The sequence below is a fragment of the Siniperca chuatsi genome, linkage group LG2, assembly GCF_020085105.1.
Source record: "Siniperca chuatsi isolate FFG_IHB_CAS linkage group LG2, ASM2008510v1, whole genome shotgun sequence".
Taxonomy (NCBI): domain Eukaryota; kingdom Metazoa; phylum Chordata; class Actinopteri; order Centrarchiformes; family Sinipercidae; genus Siniperca; species Siniperca chuatsi.
In genome coordinates, this window is record NC_058043.1 from 20,070,471 (window position 1) to 20,086,549 (window position 16,079).

Genomic DNA, 16,079 nt, shown 5'->3' on the forward strand with positions numbered 1-16,079 from the left:
TGTTGAAATTCAAAGGGATGACTGTGACACAATCATGTCTTAAAATCTTTTCTGCCTTTTTGACGAGTTGTCAGAAGAAGTTGAGTGGTCAACAACATAAGAAACTTGTTTAATACCTAAAGTTTGAAGACATTTTTAGATTACCAGTAGCTCTCTCTAATGCAATTTAAATTTAATTCACTTAAAGTTGCTCCTACATGTCATTATGATATCCAAAAAAAGACCCATTATCTTCATCTAATAGATGTGTCTGCTAAGGATCAATCAAAGGAGAAACAGTGGTTTTCTGTGCTCATTTTATGATTTTAACTGTATATTACAGGTAGGTATTTTTGTCTGTCAGGAGTTTGAAAACAGGACAGTGCAGGTTTGAAGCCCTTTTGCTGCTGCAGGGGGTGGAGATTGAGAGCAGGACAGCACATGCCTCAGTGAGAGAAACCCAGACACTGGAGAACTTTAGATGTTTGCAGAGAGTAATTGAAGCACTCATGAAAAAGTCATACTAATAATATTAAACACATTTTACTTTTGTATCATTTGCTAAGGTTATTGGCGTTCTGGCATAATTTGGCCAAATTTGACAGTACATTTTCTGAAACCTTTTTCCAAATCATAATACAGTGTCCTTTTTTATTTAATTTCTTGCTGCACACTCATGATTATATGGATTGCTTCCAGTATTCTGAGAAAACGGATCTTCAAACAGCATCTGTGAATATGCAGTAGGCTGTTTTGCCAAACTGCTATTTCCAAGTTCAAGAATGAACCTTTAAGCTCAAATCTGTCTCATTTCCTCAAGTCTCCACATGCTTTGATAAATACAGGAAATATTCACAGAATTGTTAATGGTGTGAAAATATTAACCAGTCCCGTCACTAGCCCCGTCAAATCTGTAATGTTGTGGAGGAGCCGCTGTTCTATTATCACTCATTATTGCCATGTGGCAACAAAGCCATTTGAGTCAGCCAAAGTACATCATTTAACATTTAAGTACCATCAGGTCATCAAACAAGAGTTTAATTAAATGCGCTGCAGGGAATCAAAGAAAGAGAAACTTAATGATTAGCGTTTGGAAACACTAGTAAAGCAATGTGGAGGTTGCCTTTGCTTCATACCCAAAGAATCTGTTGCATCTGGACGTAAGAATGTTACTGAGGTCAAAGGTTAACCCCCCCGGAACATATTTACAGAGGCAGCTGCCCACTGTTATTAGTTATAACACACAAGGATGTGTTAAATTGTTAGTCACTGATTTAATTGTCACCTTTCTCCTCTGTCAGTTTCATCACTGACAGGCAAGAGCAAATGATTTGGCTTCAAGCTGCCCTCGTTCCTGTCAGTACACACAGTTAAAGCAATATAGTTTGACATTTGAGAAATGTTTGCTTTCTTACCAAGAATTAGATGAGAAGATCGATACCACTCTCCTGTCTGTGTGGAGCTATAGCCAGCAGCCAGTTAGCTTAACACAAAGACTAGCTAGCTAACAAAATACACCTACCAGCAGCCTGCAGTTGTACGGTGCGGTTATGTGCCGGACTATTTCTTGGCCAGAAGCAGTAACCTAAGTCTTCTAGTTACTGCTCTACTCTAGTTACTATAAATTGTTGTTATTACACTTCGGTTTTTTTATTGATTAAACATGTCCAATTTGTGAGCTTTAGAGGTGCTGGTAGGCTGATTTTTCTTCCTCTAGACAGAGCCAGGCTAGGTGTTTCCTCCTGTTTTCAGTCTTTGTGCTAAGCTCAGCTAACCAGTTGCTGGCTACAGCTTTATATTTACTGTACTAATATCGATCTCCTCTAATTCTAAGCAAGAAAGCAAATAAGTGAATTTTGCTAAATGAACTGTTCCTTTAAACTACTTCGTCTTCCTCAGTCTTCATTCTCCCAGACTTTTTCAAAGCCTGTAATGCTGTTAACCACCAGGCTCGAACACAAGCCGACGAGAGGATCTCTAGATGTGCACTCATTGTTTCCATCCTAAAATGTCCAACTGAACTCATCATTATCATGAAAAGGTCTCTCACCTCTCCTTTCTACATTCATAATCACATCACACAGCATTTCCTACTTTTTGCCAAGTCGCTGGCACTCAACTCGACCTCTCTTGTCCTTCCTAGTACTCAGGTTGAGGCTTGCATCTCTGCTGCCTGGTTCTCCAGCTGGATGTCTGCACGCTATCTCAAGCTCAGCCTAAACCCAACTGAGCTTCTGTACTTCCACAGAATATCCTGACTCATTTCTTCCCACAGCATTAACAATTTTGGTGAGATTCTACACAGCCCACATCACAGCAAATCTGCTGTGCTGCAGGCTAGTATTTATTCCTTCCTCACTTGGGACTCTCAGGTCTGGACTAATGAGAAACCTCTACTGACCTGAGTTTCCAGCCTTATCTTTTCAGGCCCTTCAACCCAACAAAGAAAAATTGTTCTCTTTGTCTCCAACTTCTCCCAGCTGTCTTATGTTCACCCCCATGGCTGCCTGTGACTTCATATCCAAGGGAGAAAAACACTCATTGTGGTTGAGCCAGTACTCTTGTCCTTCAGTAGTTTGGTCATTCCTCTACCCGAAACAAAACCTGCTGGCTCTCCTCAGACTGAAAGGACTTTTCAGTTTTCAGGAGTCATACCCTATCATTCTGTCCTTTGTTACAAACTCATCTCTCTAAAAAAGACATCTCCAATCACTCATTTCACACTTAATCACATTTTTAGTTCTCCACACCTTTTATGTGTGCCTCTGTTAAATTAAATAAAATATCTCTCCTTGTATTGTATTTTTCTCGTTCATTCGTGGAGTGATATCCAGTGTCAGGGTATGACATGCGTGCGTTCATTGGATATTTGAAAAGATGTGTTCTAAAATGTTAATGTCAAAAAGCAGATATGATGAATGGTTTACAAATGAATGACACGCTGAAAGACATGCCCATGACAAGCGAAAAATGCATATTTTAATTTCAATATTATTATCACAGATTATAGTTTTAACTCCATGATTTCACCACACACGTTTTAAGACATGAAAATACTCTACTTTGAATAATGATTAGTGTCTGATATGTTTTTTCCACCAAAAAATTCAATTACCTTGTTAAAAAGTCTTAGTTACATCTACTCCTCATTGAAAAATCCTGAAACAATACACTTACCTTTATAACAAGTCCATTTTTGTCCCACCACCACATGTAAGTGATAAATATTAGGAAACATGATCTGTCCAAACTTTTCAAAGTAAGCTTTGCTGCTGATGGACACCAGTAATTAATTTGAAGTGGAGAGCAACTGCAGGTCTCTCAGGCCATCTAACTGTTTACACCTGCTGCTCATGACATCATTATGTCAGCTTGCATCAGATGAGCAAAAAATATGGCACCGTGCCAAGTACTCATCAGTCATTTCTGGACTGCTGCATGATGGCTATAGGTTAGGCTGAATCTGTACATTGTCCTCTTGACAACAGACAAAAGTGTTTCCAGAGAATAAACCTTTTCATTTTGGACACTCTCCACATGGTTTCTTCTCGTGCCACTCTCTTCTTTCTTTCTCTTTCTTTCTTTCTCGTACCACTCTCAAGCCAAAATGTTAACTTTTGCACACAAGATACTTATCTCCCAATCTAGTAGGCAGATTGCAATGAAATTTACTGAGCTCATTTATGTTCCCAAAGGGCTACAACACTTTTGATGTTAATGACCTCATGGATTTTCTTGTAGTGCCATCCTCAGGACAGATTTCAATTTTTTTTTATTGCCATTACTGTTTAGATCATACAAATAGCTAAATCATTAGTGTTGTTTCTTCCATCTCATATTTTGGGTTGTAAGGAACAATTACGGCCTGTAGCTGCTACCTAATTTTGTTGAAAATAATTATTACAGGAATGGAAACCGCTATGTAAAAATGGAGCAAAATTAAAAGCATTACAACATCCATTGATTTGTCGAAGATGCATTAAATCTCACTGTAGCTCTCAGTAGTTGAGTTAGAGATCATAAATATACTGTCAAACTTACAACCAAAGGGACTTGAACTCCTTTGAAAATCTAGCTATGTATAATCTTGAATACCCTACGTTCATCTTTAGTCATGTTACTAAATATATGTTAATAAAGAAATTTACTACAAGAATTGTGTTTTATATGCTGCTGATCAAATATACAGAGATGCTGCTGCTGTTAAAAATGCCATGTAAGAACTAAGACGCCAGAGTAAAAGCAAGCTTCAGAGGAAACAATTCCAAAGCTAAATGGGAAGAATAATTAAGAAAAACCAGTACAGACGAAGAATGTAATCAGGGTTTTATAATTAAAGGTCAACTAGTTATATATGTACTAGCTGGAGTAGCTATATCTGCAAAATGTAAACAAGAAATACAGTCAGAATGTAATTGTACCATATTTCTAAATCATTGGACAGAATGTGGAGGACAGCAGCACATCTTAAAACCATGTTGCTTATGTAAAGCTTTATCCATCAGATGTGATGTTATGGATATAATCAAACTCCTACAAAAGGCTGATTCACACTCGATCTGTTCGCTGTTAACTGTTAGTTTTCTGCCTGGAGCTCTTGATGTCTCTTTGTTAACACAGCCAGGCAGAATGTTAATTATAGATTTTAGTGAAAAATCATCATAGTTAAATCAGAGTTAAATTTTCTGTGTAATCACTCATTATATACATTAGGTCTGCAGGTCCTTAGCCCAGGAACAAAGACTGTTCACATGTATGCTGGCACTGAGTTGGACATACATCATAACAGCCAGAATAAAAAAGGCTTTTCCATATGACAGAGAGACAGATCTGGTGTCCAGATGCGCTCTTAATAATCTAACAGATGCCCTTTACCACACCTTAAACACCTATTTTATATTCATGACATGAAAGCGTTTTTTTTTTATACTGCACAATCTTAATCAATTACTGCATGTATGGCAATAAAAATCATTATTCAGTCATTTTATTGCTCTATTTTTATTCTTCATTACCACATCCTCATATCCTGTGTGCTAACAAGCAGCTGTTGGGCATTTGGCAAATGTTGTTAGTAACTCTGTGCACACCTCAGCACTTCAGCTTATTGCCATACAGACAACATTTAGTGTCTGAAGACGTCTAAAGCATCCTAAACACATCCTGAATATTATATCCTGAACAGTGACCATTTTTCGCACACGGCAAACATGAATTAGAAAAATGGGAACAACATGCATATATAAATATGAATAGAATTATATTGAGTCAATCTCACCTAACAGAGAGAGGCTCAGTCACTGAAATAGCATTAGGCTACTCTTTGAGTGAGTACTTAACGCTGTGATTCCCAAGGGTACTTACCCCAGATGATACTTCTACAGTTGTCAGGGGGAAAGCTCAATTAAACTCAGCTATAGGATTACAAATTGATGTGATGCTGATGTTTACTATATTTACACCAGTAAGATGCCCACCAACCCGAATCAGTTGTAACACACCACCTGTTGCAATTGAGAGTGCATGCAAACTAGTTAGTGAGAAAGCAGAGAGGCTGAAATAGTTATGGAGTAATGGATACATGGTTCAAATAGTTAAAAGTAATGAACAAACGTTTAAAATAGTTAGCTAAAAGCAATGAATAAACAGCTGATGATTGGCTCAGATTAGACCCCATCACCATAAATACAGCATCCTGAGTGAGGGAAAACAGCTAGCATAACCGCTAGACACATACTCACTCATTCATCTGCACCTCTGGGCACATACACACTCTTCTGATACCACCCAGACAGGAGACTGCAGCCATGAACTTTAACACACTAGTCTGGGAGTATAGCAGCCTCATTTCTGGGCACTGGGCCAATACAGTAAGGGGAAATACCTCTCAGGCTATCCTCTCTGTGCTCTATAGCATGATCTACAACTGGGCCACATCAGTTTGCACCCCATGACAGCACAAAGAAGCCCTTCTTTCATAGGACTTCTTATTATGTTTTTTATGATCAATATTAATCCCCCGTTACTCAGGCAAGGCCAGATTAATTAAAAATGTCTTTGTGTTTTGCGGAGGGTTTAACTTGTGTCAGCTTCTTGTGTGGTCTTAAATGAACTGTCTGCTGAACAAGGAACTGAAGATGAGCATCTGAGCCATGGTCCAGAGCAAAATGTGAAAATATGTGCATCTTTCTTAGAAAAACTAAGAAGCGCAAGATGAGGGAAATGTATTTTTGCATATTTTACATTTTTATTGCAAACAGTCCTGAACAGACAGATCCCAATCCAAGTTTATTCAGCTTTCCAACAAACAATCTTTGGTTTGATTTGTTTGCATTGTGTTGTGTAAGACCTAAACTCATCAAGACAGTGGTGACCTTGTTAAAAAGTTGTTTATGTGTTCATGTCATTGTATTTATCTTTAGCTTCCACCCTTGAAGATAACTACGCATCTTCCACTCAGGAAGTCTTGTTTCTCATGTATAGACGTTTTCTGACAGACCGGGTTTGATCTTTGCTCCATGGTTGCACTTTCATCCTCATAAGTCAGCATCACAGTTTGTTTTGTCTCTCCTGAAACAGAAGTCGTATTCACATGTTCAGGTCAAATACTGTAAATAGTGAGGTAAGATATGTGGTGATTGCTACAGTGCTTATCCCGATATTACCCTTTTCCCCCCAGGAGGCTTCATTCAATACAGCTGGAACTGTTGTTGGGTGTTTTCACTGATTTCATGTTCGCCAACTTTGGCATCTATGATCATCATTGTGCAACGTAATCTGACTTTGTTATGTCACAGTCTTACAGCTGCTATTTATCTTATTCATACTTTTCTCATATATTCAGTTTTCTTGCACCTGCTTGTGTGCAAAACTGACCTCTTGAAATAGTTATAGTTATAGTTAGTTAGTAATAGTTTTTCCTATGTGGTATGAAAAGAACTCATGCAGATGACTGCAGATACATCATGACCATTGTGGATATTACTTAGCCTGTTACTCCACATCAAAAGGTTTGTGTAAATCTCCCAGAAGCACTTCACTGGGTTGTTCATTTTTCCATAATTTCCGTTTCTTAGACTGAATTCAGTTCATGGCATTTCGTCATTCATCACATCCAGTCTACACAAGCAGTAGCAGGTCATACTCAGGAGAGTGAATCCCCCAGCCCCCCGCCAAATAAATCGTGCTCACTTTACTTGACCTTTGTGGAGTGCTGACACATTGGCTCAGAAGACCATGTCCCCAAAACACAGGGTCTAAGTGTTCTGCACTCGATCCCATCACACTAATTAGCCTCCTAAAATCTAGATGTCATGTATCACGCTTGAAGTGACCCTTTAACCCAGCAGCAGGCTGGCCAGACATATGATGTTGCAGCAGGAACAACTTCTGTGGAATACATTTTTCTTAATCACTATTTCTCTCAGCAAAACTTCACGTTGTATGTTCATGACTAATTCAGAAAATCGCAGGGAGGCAGGCTTGTAGCACTGTAGTAAATCTACTGGATACTCCTGCTTAAATAATGCTGGCCCACTGTTATTCTGCACATCATTATAAGTAGACAGAAAAAACGCTAGTATATCATTCTTGAACGACCTGTAGTAGGCTGCTAGGCTCATTTTCAGGCGGCAACCCATATTTCTTTCTCCTTGAGGCTGCACACATTTATACATGCGCCTATAGGATTGTAACATTTGGCTGTGGTATTGTGTGGTTAGTTATTGTGGTCATAACGTATGACTTATATTATTATTTAAAATGGTTAAGGCCTGGTTTTGGGGGGAATAGGTAGCTTAAAAGAGTATTATTAATAATATATATGTATATATATCAGAGGGATTAGACACAAACTTCACAGAAAGACTGCAGTATGAAGCCAACAGGAATGTTTTGGTCATTGTATAGGCTTTTTGGCATTAAACACAGAGCCAAAAGATCCTAAAATATACTTTCAGTTACCTGCAGTAAGGAGTCTTTATTATCACAAGTTTATTCTGTAAAATACTATATATATTATTATGGATTCTGAGCTCCACATGGGGAAAAAAAGTAAACCAAGGTCTGTGCATTCTTTATAGGTCCAAACATTATTTTTCTTTTAATGTAAGGAAAAACCTGACACCTAATTGTTGCTACCTATCTCGGATTATGTTGATATTGTGTATGTTTTGTTAATTATATAGTCATATTTTTTTTGTCAGTATTTGTATGTGTGTGTTTTTTTACACACCACCCACTAGCTGGTAAAATGTAATGACTTGCCAGGAGGCTTTTGAAAACAAGATGTTGCATCTCAAGAGGCTTATCCCGCAAACATTAAAAATGTACCATAATGGATAAGAAAAATACAGTCAGTCAAGTGTAAATTCAGTGCGGAGGTGTAACTCACTCTTCCTGCTGGGACTGCAGAGGTCTTCCATCAGGCCTCATTATTGTATAACTGAGGCTGCCAGTCAATCCTCTGTGATTCTCTGAATCTGGGTGATCTAAGGTTTCTAGTTAGAGCATACGAAATACTGGAGTAAGTGTCAAAGCAGATTCTGAGTACAGCCCAGGCCTGGGTTGTTACTTCACAGTCCGCACACATGGTGCTTTGGACAAAATCCAGTTCAAATGAAATCAGGTCAGGATTTTCTCCCTTGCTAGGAAACCTACCAAGTCAGCAAAAGAACTGGTCATCGCTGGGTAAACAAAGCCCCACCAGGTTTGGAAAAAAGACACAGGCTACCCCCACCTATTTTTCCAAGTTAAGTTTGAAATAATGATCCAATGAGTTTTTAAATACAGGCCCTCTGCAAACCTGTTCTTATTTATAATATTGTGATGCTTAGTGAGAATGGCTAAATCCTAATTTGTGGCACTTTTGGGGTAGCTATAGGATCTATAATAACATTGGCCTTGAGGGTAAGTGATCTTTTAAGCACACAAGACACCATTTCCACAAGTGCGTGATCACTGGAAACAGTCTGCTGCACTATCAGAGAGCAAAGTGCTGCACAGGGGGAAGAGATAAGCCTGAGCAGTAAGAGAAAAGTCATGTATTATGTATCCAGGTCCTCCACGTGTGCTGTCTCTGGGATGGTCTGAGCTCAGCCCTTCTGATTGGACACACCTTCCTCTCGGCTCCCGCCTTCACAGTCCCATCCAGGCGGGGCGGGGCCTGCGCTGCATTTCCACCCATGATTGGCCCAGTGTAAGAAAATTTACAGCTTTTATCTCCGCGGGTCCGAGGGTCCCGCGTTATAAATAGAGCCCCCAGCCGGGGAAATGAAGATGTGCACCGACCTCCAAGAGAGCCGCTTCCGGCCACCGCTCCATGTTCTCTGCGAGAAGGATGCTGCAGCAAGCTCTCAGAGGATCCGGCCGCAGCGCCCTCCCCCTGGTCAAGTGGATGGAGAGGTGGGTTGAGGGTGCATCGGCTGCTCCGGAGGGGACCGAGGCAGTGAGGACTCTGGACAACATGCCCGGACCGTCGGTCGCCAGCTTCGCCTGGGACTTGTTCGCCAAACGGGGGCTGTCACGGCTGCACGAGCTACAGGTGAGATGAAGTTCAACAGGGATTAAGTTAAACAGGAGCCGAAACACTGTAAAACACGTGAATATTTACAATACTTGCATTTTTAATATAAATACATACAGTGTAGGCTGCATCATAGTGGACTAAATGGCCAAGTAGAGGATTTGGCTGATCAAACGGTGCCTATCAAGTTATGTATGTGCAACTAAAATTACCTGATCATTAGTGGATTAGAAAAGCCTGCAGGCATCGTCATGTCTTCACTGGGCTTCAAACTGAAGGAGAGTGCATCCAAAGGTGATGCCAATCATCTCATAGCCTGCAGGGTTTTATTATTTTATTTTTTTACAAGGTCAATCCTCTCTCTTATATCCCAGCTGGAAGGAGTGCAGCGGTACGGGCCCATGTGGAAGGCGAGCTTCGGTCCCATACTGACGGTTCATGTGGCCGATCCAGCGCTCATTGAGCAGGTACTAAGGCAGGAGGGCCAGCACCCCATGCGCTCTGACCTTTCCTCCTGGAAGGACTACAGGAAGCTCAGAGGACATCACTGTGGACTCCTGACGTCGTGAGTATCACTCATTCAGCCTTTCCCTCTCCTTTGTCCTCTTCCCTCTCATTAGAAGTCCCAAATCACAAGACAGTGTCAAACTAAATGTTAACTGGAATGATTTATAATTCATTCTAATATTTCATAGTATGACATGAAATATATGAACAGATGAACTGAAAACAGAGACACAACTTTCTAATTCAAGTCAAAGAGGAGACAGCTGATCTCAACTCATTTCATTCATTACCATTAAGCCATAGTGATAAAGTAGTTTAACTACAACGTATATTCACAACGTGTAATACTGAGAAGACTTTAAATGATTTACCTTCTTACTGTATACCATGTCTAGTGTCAAGTTCTTTGCTTATTCTGAATGAAATAAAGTGGACAAACCCTGAAGTACTACAGCTGACAGATCCTATACTAACATGAGTATTTGTTTAATTTTACACTGTGTGTGTTCCTAGTGAGGGGGAGGAGTGGCAGTCGGTGAGAAGTCTCCTGGGGAAGCACATGCTGCGACCGAAGGCAGTCGAAGCTTACGATAAAACCCTGAACAGCGTGGTCGGTGACCTCATCGCCAAACTTCGCCTCCGCAGACGTCCTCAAGGCCTCGTCACCGACATCGCCAGCGAGTTTTATCGCTTTGGCCTCGAGGGTAAGGTTTCATGTAGTGCGAAGAGCGGCAGTATCATGCATCACTACAGGGTGTACCACAGCATGTAAACATTGGGCCAGCAATATAACATGATGACACTGACATGTTATACATACATGCTTGTCAAAGCCTGGCATGCCCAAATAATTTAAACTTTTCCATCACAGACCACCAACATGTAACCTTTGTCTCACCTTTCCAGTGGAGGAAAAAGTTCCTTTACTTAAGTAGAAGTAGCAATTCTGCAACACAAAAATACTAATTTACAAGTAAAGGCCCTGCATTCAAAGTTATTACGAGGAAAATATACTTAAAGCATGAAAAGTCAAAGTACTCGTGAAGCAGAATGTCCTATTTCAGAGTGTTGTTGTTATATATATTTGGTAATTGTTACTGATGCATTACTGTGTAAGCAGCATTTAATGTTGCAAAAACCTTCTCAGTTTGGGTTCTTTTAACAATTGAGTTATGCAGATTATTAGTAAATTTAACTAGAGACATAAGGAAAACCATTTTTTTTGTAATGTAGGCCTAATACCAACTCCACTAACCATTACTGAATACAGCTAAACTAATTTTACAGATCCCCTTTAAATGGAAATGAATTGAGGATACACACATCAGAATGAAAGATTGAATTTGTTCCCTGCCTCAAGGCTCCTCAGCAGTTATTCTTGCAGGAGAGCGACAACCATTAATTTTCCTCTCTCAGATTTTCCCAGACTAAACACAGCTTCAATCCAGTGACTGTGTGGTCACACGCACGGTTCTCAAATATCAACTCTACCATCGTCAAAATGATTGTATTGTTGAGTGGAAGCTGGGCTGAGACTGTGGGCTGTGACATAAAGCCATTGACAGAACTCGACTGAACTCATGATGAAAAAACTAAATCCTGCCAAAGGAGACCAACTGTCTAATCACCTATTTTATAATGTTATAAACAGCCACCAGTGAATCCCTTTGTCATAGTCTACTCTGAAAGGTCCAAACACTGAATACATTGTGGCTTGTAGTTACGATAAATGCGTAAGTAGACAATATTTCAGTAGTTACCCATATTCAATCAATGCTCTTCATTGTGGGATAAAAACTCCCCTGTCACCAGGTCCTCTTTGTTATATTTTTATTGCTTAGTATTGCTTAATTTAACCAAAATGTTATTTCTGTGCTCTGTTATCATGACGGAGCAGCTGGCAACTTGAAAAATGAAATGTTACTTTTAAAAGGCCTTTAGATGTGGTTTCATCTCCCTGTGCATCCTGAGGTTACGGTACATTTCTGTCAGCCCCCCGTGCCATGTCTTTCTCACCTCCTCATTTAACTTTTCAAAACATTTTTTGACAGGCATTTCCTCCGTGTTGTTTGAATCCAGAATTGGTTGCCTGGATCAGGTTGTTCCTGCAGAGACAGAGCGTTTCATCCAGTCGATCAACACCATGTTTGTTATGACGCTTCTTACCATGGCCATGCCAAGTTGGTTGCACCAGCTGTTTCCTAAACCTTGGAACGTCTTCTGTCAGTGCTGGGACTACATGTTTGACTTTGGTAGGTAATTCTTTCCCTAAACATTTGAGTTAGGTGTCGGCGTGGGAAATGGTAGCAAAATAGTGTGCCTGCTTGGAAATATTTACTCTGATAGTGATACTTGTATCTATAACACTGTATTTTACAAAAAGGCTTTTAAAAGTGAGAAAATAGGAAGATGTAATGAAAATATATGTATAAAAATGCACGAACAGAAACAGAATAAGATGTATGAAAAGGGACATTCAACAGACTCTAGATGATATTATAAGGAAGCCTCAGTCTATCAGTCATCAGGAGATGCACTACACAAACATGGAGGTGGAACATACTGTGTGTCTTTCCACACTGTGTAATTATTTTCCTTCCGCCCTTCTTAATTCTTATTGGCTGCTGCTGGTTTCCACCCAGCACTGGGTTATCGTCCCACTCAGTCTCACAGTACATTAAGACTTATCCAGATCTGAGATGTCAAATAAGCAGAAGATTAAAGTCCTTAACCCTCACGCACTACAAGATCATCTGCGCTGAAACAAGCATCGGCCATGATGATCAAACTGGGGTTATAATCAACCTAATAGTCGTGTTGGTTTTCCCCCAAACAGATCACAGATGTGTGCGACAAAGTCTAGTTTATAATCACTGGACAGTTAATGCATAGATTGTGGTTCTACTAAAAATCACACCAGAAAGCGCAGGACTTACTGCTGTGTCTCAGCATCCTTGAGCGAGTGAGTTTATTTGCATTTACATACTGTACCCTCCCTGTCATAATGGCCTCTCTGTGCCTCTAGCGAAAGGTCACATTGACCAGCGTCTGACGGCCGAAGCAGAGAAGGTCGCCCGCGGAGAGAAGGTGGAGGGCCGTTATCTCACCTACTTCCTGTCGCAGACCGGGCTGCCCATGAAGACCGTCTACAGCAACGTCACGGAGCTGCTTCTTGCAGGAGTGGACACTGTGAGATCGATCATTCTTGTCCCCGTCTTTGCTGGATTCTGCCGTCAGTCCTGCGGATGTATAAACATTAACTTCTTGCGTACCCTCTGTCTTTTCAGATCTCCAGCACTATGTCCTGGTCATTGTACGAGCTGTCCCGTCACCCTGGGGTGCAGGCGTCGCTCCGGGATGAGGTGTTGAGTGTACTGGGGGGTCGAAGCATACCGGTGGCAGCGGATGTGGCCCGCATGCCTCTCCTGAAGGCCACAGTCAAAGAAGTGCTTAGGTATAACGCAAAAGGTTTCAGTTAGTTTCTTGTAGATGTCTAGTTTCCAATCTGCAAGTTTAGTTTTGCTTACGTTATTGAACTTTTGTTTTCCAGATTGTACCCTGTTATTCCTGCCAATGCAAGAGTCATTACAGAGAGGGACATCCAGGTTGGAGGCTACCTCATCCCTAAAAATGTGAGTGTGTAGCGGGAATTAGTGCACTTTGAAATCATTCATCCTCTGTGATGACCATTTGGATTTAAAATCTGTCTTGTGCCATGTCGTCACACTAGAAGGAGCCTTCGCATTGGGCTCAGTATGAATGTTCTGTTAATGGTTCACCTTTTGCAATGTAACACATATCTGACAGTCAAATCTTTCCACCCAGACTCTGATTACCCTGTGCCACTTTGCAACATCACGGGATCCAGCAGTGTTTCCAAATCCGGAAGAATTCCAGCCCCATCGATGGTTGAACAAGGACCGGACTCATCACCCGTATGCCTCCGTACCCTTTGGTGTGGGAAAACGCAGCTGCATAGGTCGTCGTATCGCTGAGCTGGAGCTCTACCTTGCTCTTGCCAGGGTGAGTTGGCTGGACTTTGATATAGATAGTTTGTGATATGACCTGGAAAGCTCAGTTTTTGCCAAGTGACTGACTAGTACTACTTTTAAACTATTAGGACCCAAATCTGGTCTTGATCCAGGCTGAGTCAATAGTTTTAGTGGACAAAGGAAGAAGGTAGTAAGTGCATGGGCAGAAAACAACTTATTTGCAGACAAATAGTGCTCATCAGCTTGTTAGATTGGTAAACTGGTGAGAAAAAAAGGATATAAATCCAGGTACATTTACAGTTATAAGGCGTGTGACATGCTGCATGTACACAGATTATGTAACAAGTCATTTAGATTGTTGACGATTAAATGCAGTTAGACAAATCCTCTTGCTGCATTTTTTCTTGGAATAATTTAAGTAACTAAAAGAAGGGGATTTAAGCCATTGTGCAAATCCAGTTCCTGGTGAATTAATTTGATTACTTAATCCAGGGATTTCAGTTGAGACTCACGACCCAACACTTACTAGCACATGATGAGCACTTGATGTTTTTCATTTCAGTCACCCTGTAGTAAATCTGTGTTCTCTTGTTTCTGGTCTCATTAGATCCTCATAGAGTTCGATGTGAAGCCGGACCCAGAGGGGATTTCCGTGAAGCCCATGACACGGACGCTTTTAGTCCCTGAAAATGTCATTAGCCTCCAGTTTATAGAACGATGACCCTCTCTCCTGCGCTGATCTGTTACGAGAACATCAAGTCTCTCCTTAGTAGAGAGCACTAGCAGCTGGAGTTATCCCAGGAACTGTGAGCCTGTTGCACGCAGTGCATCGTGTTAGAGCGGACCTTCAACCTTCCGACGCAACAAAGGCCAAAGCCCTCCGTACCTGTCACCTGCTGTGCGGAGGCTGACATGTAGAGAAGGACAAATGAATGAAGGATGAGCAGTGACAGGTCATCTCTGAGGCTTTCCACTGGGAGCGGTGTAACTCCAAATTTAATAGTGTTTTTTGTTTTAAATAAAACCACCATCAAGCACTTATTTGCACAGAGGCCAAGAGCAAGCCAGTGAGCTCCTACAGTATACGTTTCAACAGACTATCTTCAGACTTTCATTTTATCCTTCAACTGAGTCAGACTGAGATACACAGTGTGCTGTAAATTATTCAAGAGTATTAGGAGAGTCTCAGAGTGCCACATGGACACACTGTTTCTAATATCTCCAGCTCTTATTGAGCTACTGTGAGAGTTTTGTGTAGATACGATGTTCAATACATCGATCAAAGTGTATTTTATAAGGTGTTTATGGTGAAAAACTTTTAGTGACGGCAGCTGTTGAAATTATTCCTGTGTAGGATACATGGTGCCACTGTTTAAAATCCCAAACGTAGGCTCTGTAAATCTGTCTGTATTGTCTTTAAAATGTAAATACATTGCCACAAAAACAGTGCAACACAATGCAAGTTTATGTGTTGTTTGTGTGCTTTTTTTTTTTTTTACATCTAAACCTACTATGAGTCATATACCACCATTTTGTAAATGTAATCAGCTTCAGTACATGAACTCTGTATTTATTCTAATTTAACACATTTTGAAACTGTTACTGTAAATGTCATTAAAAGATTTCAAGTTGGACTTCTGCCTATTTGTTGATTTTATTTGGCCTAACCAATGAGAACCCAGTTTACATCAAAAGTTTCTTTTGTGTTGATGTGATGCCCGCTTGTCTTATTAAAAAAAATAATCCCCTCTGTCACAATTTAGTATTTGCTTTAAACTTTATCAGATGCATCAGATTAGATCTAACCAATCAAATGTGTTTCTAATTGACGTAGTTTGATGCCAGTTAACAACCACCAGGCACGTAGGCAGTCATTTCTAAGAAATACATTGCTGAGTATCAAAGTTCCTGTGTGACATGACCATGTGGACTGTGCAGTGTCACCTGTGGTGCAGCAGCTGTGCAGCACCAAATCACTCCACTGCCAGGCGCATCACGTTCACCTGTCCCTCAGATGGGGAATAATATTGATGTTTAACCTAAAACTAACAACCCACCTCAAAACACAAATTGTATTA

General features: G+C 40.6%; 1 protein-coding gene across 1 annotated transcript; it reads left to right on the forward strand.

Annotated features, from left to right (window-relative positions):
- The first annotated feature begins 9,236 nt into the window (after nt 1-9,236).
- LOC122864359 (25-hydroxyvitamin D-1 alpha hydroxylase, mitochondrial) lies at nt 9,237-15,635 on the forward strand. Its single transcript, XM_044171679.1, has 9 exons — nt 9,237-9,520; nt 9,877-10,067; nt 10,523-10,713; nt 12,061-12,261; nt 13,035-13,198; nt 13,297-13,463; nt 13,560-13,641; nt 13,835-14,032; nt 14,609-15,635. The coding sequence occupies exons 1-9, from the start codon at nt 9,299-9,301 to the stop codon at nt 14,720-14,722; spliced, it is 1,530 nt and encodes a 509-aa protein (XP_044027614.1). The 5' UTR covers nt 9,237-9,298; the 3' UTR covers nt 14,723-15,635.
- The last annotated feature ends 444 nt before the right edge of the window (nt 15,636-16,079 follow it).

What these genes read in the sequence shown, in the direction of transcription:
- LOC122864359 (XM_044171679.1), top strand. Translation starts at nt 9,299, where the DNA reads ATGTTCTCTGCGAGAAGGATGCTGCAGCAAGCTCTCAGAGGATCCGGC. An exon ending in TTCTTGCAGGAGTGGACACT is followed by an intron (nt 13,199 to 13,296) that starts GTGAGATCGATC and finishes CTGTCTTTTCAG; the next exon opens with ATCTCCAGCACTATGTCCTG. An exon ending in GCTACCTCATCCCTAAAAAT is followed by an intron (nt 13,642 to 13,834) that starts GTGAGTGTGTAG and finishes CTTTCCACCCAG; the next exon opens with ACTCTGATTACCCTGTGCCA.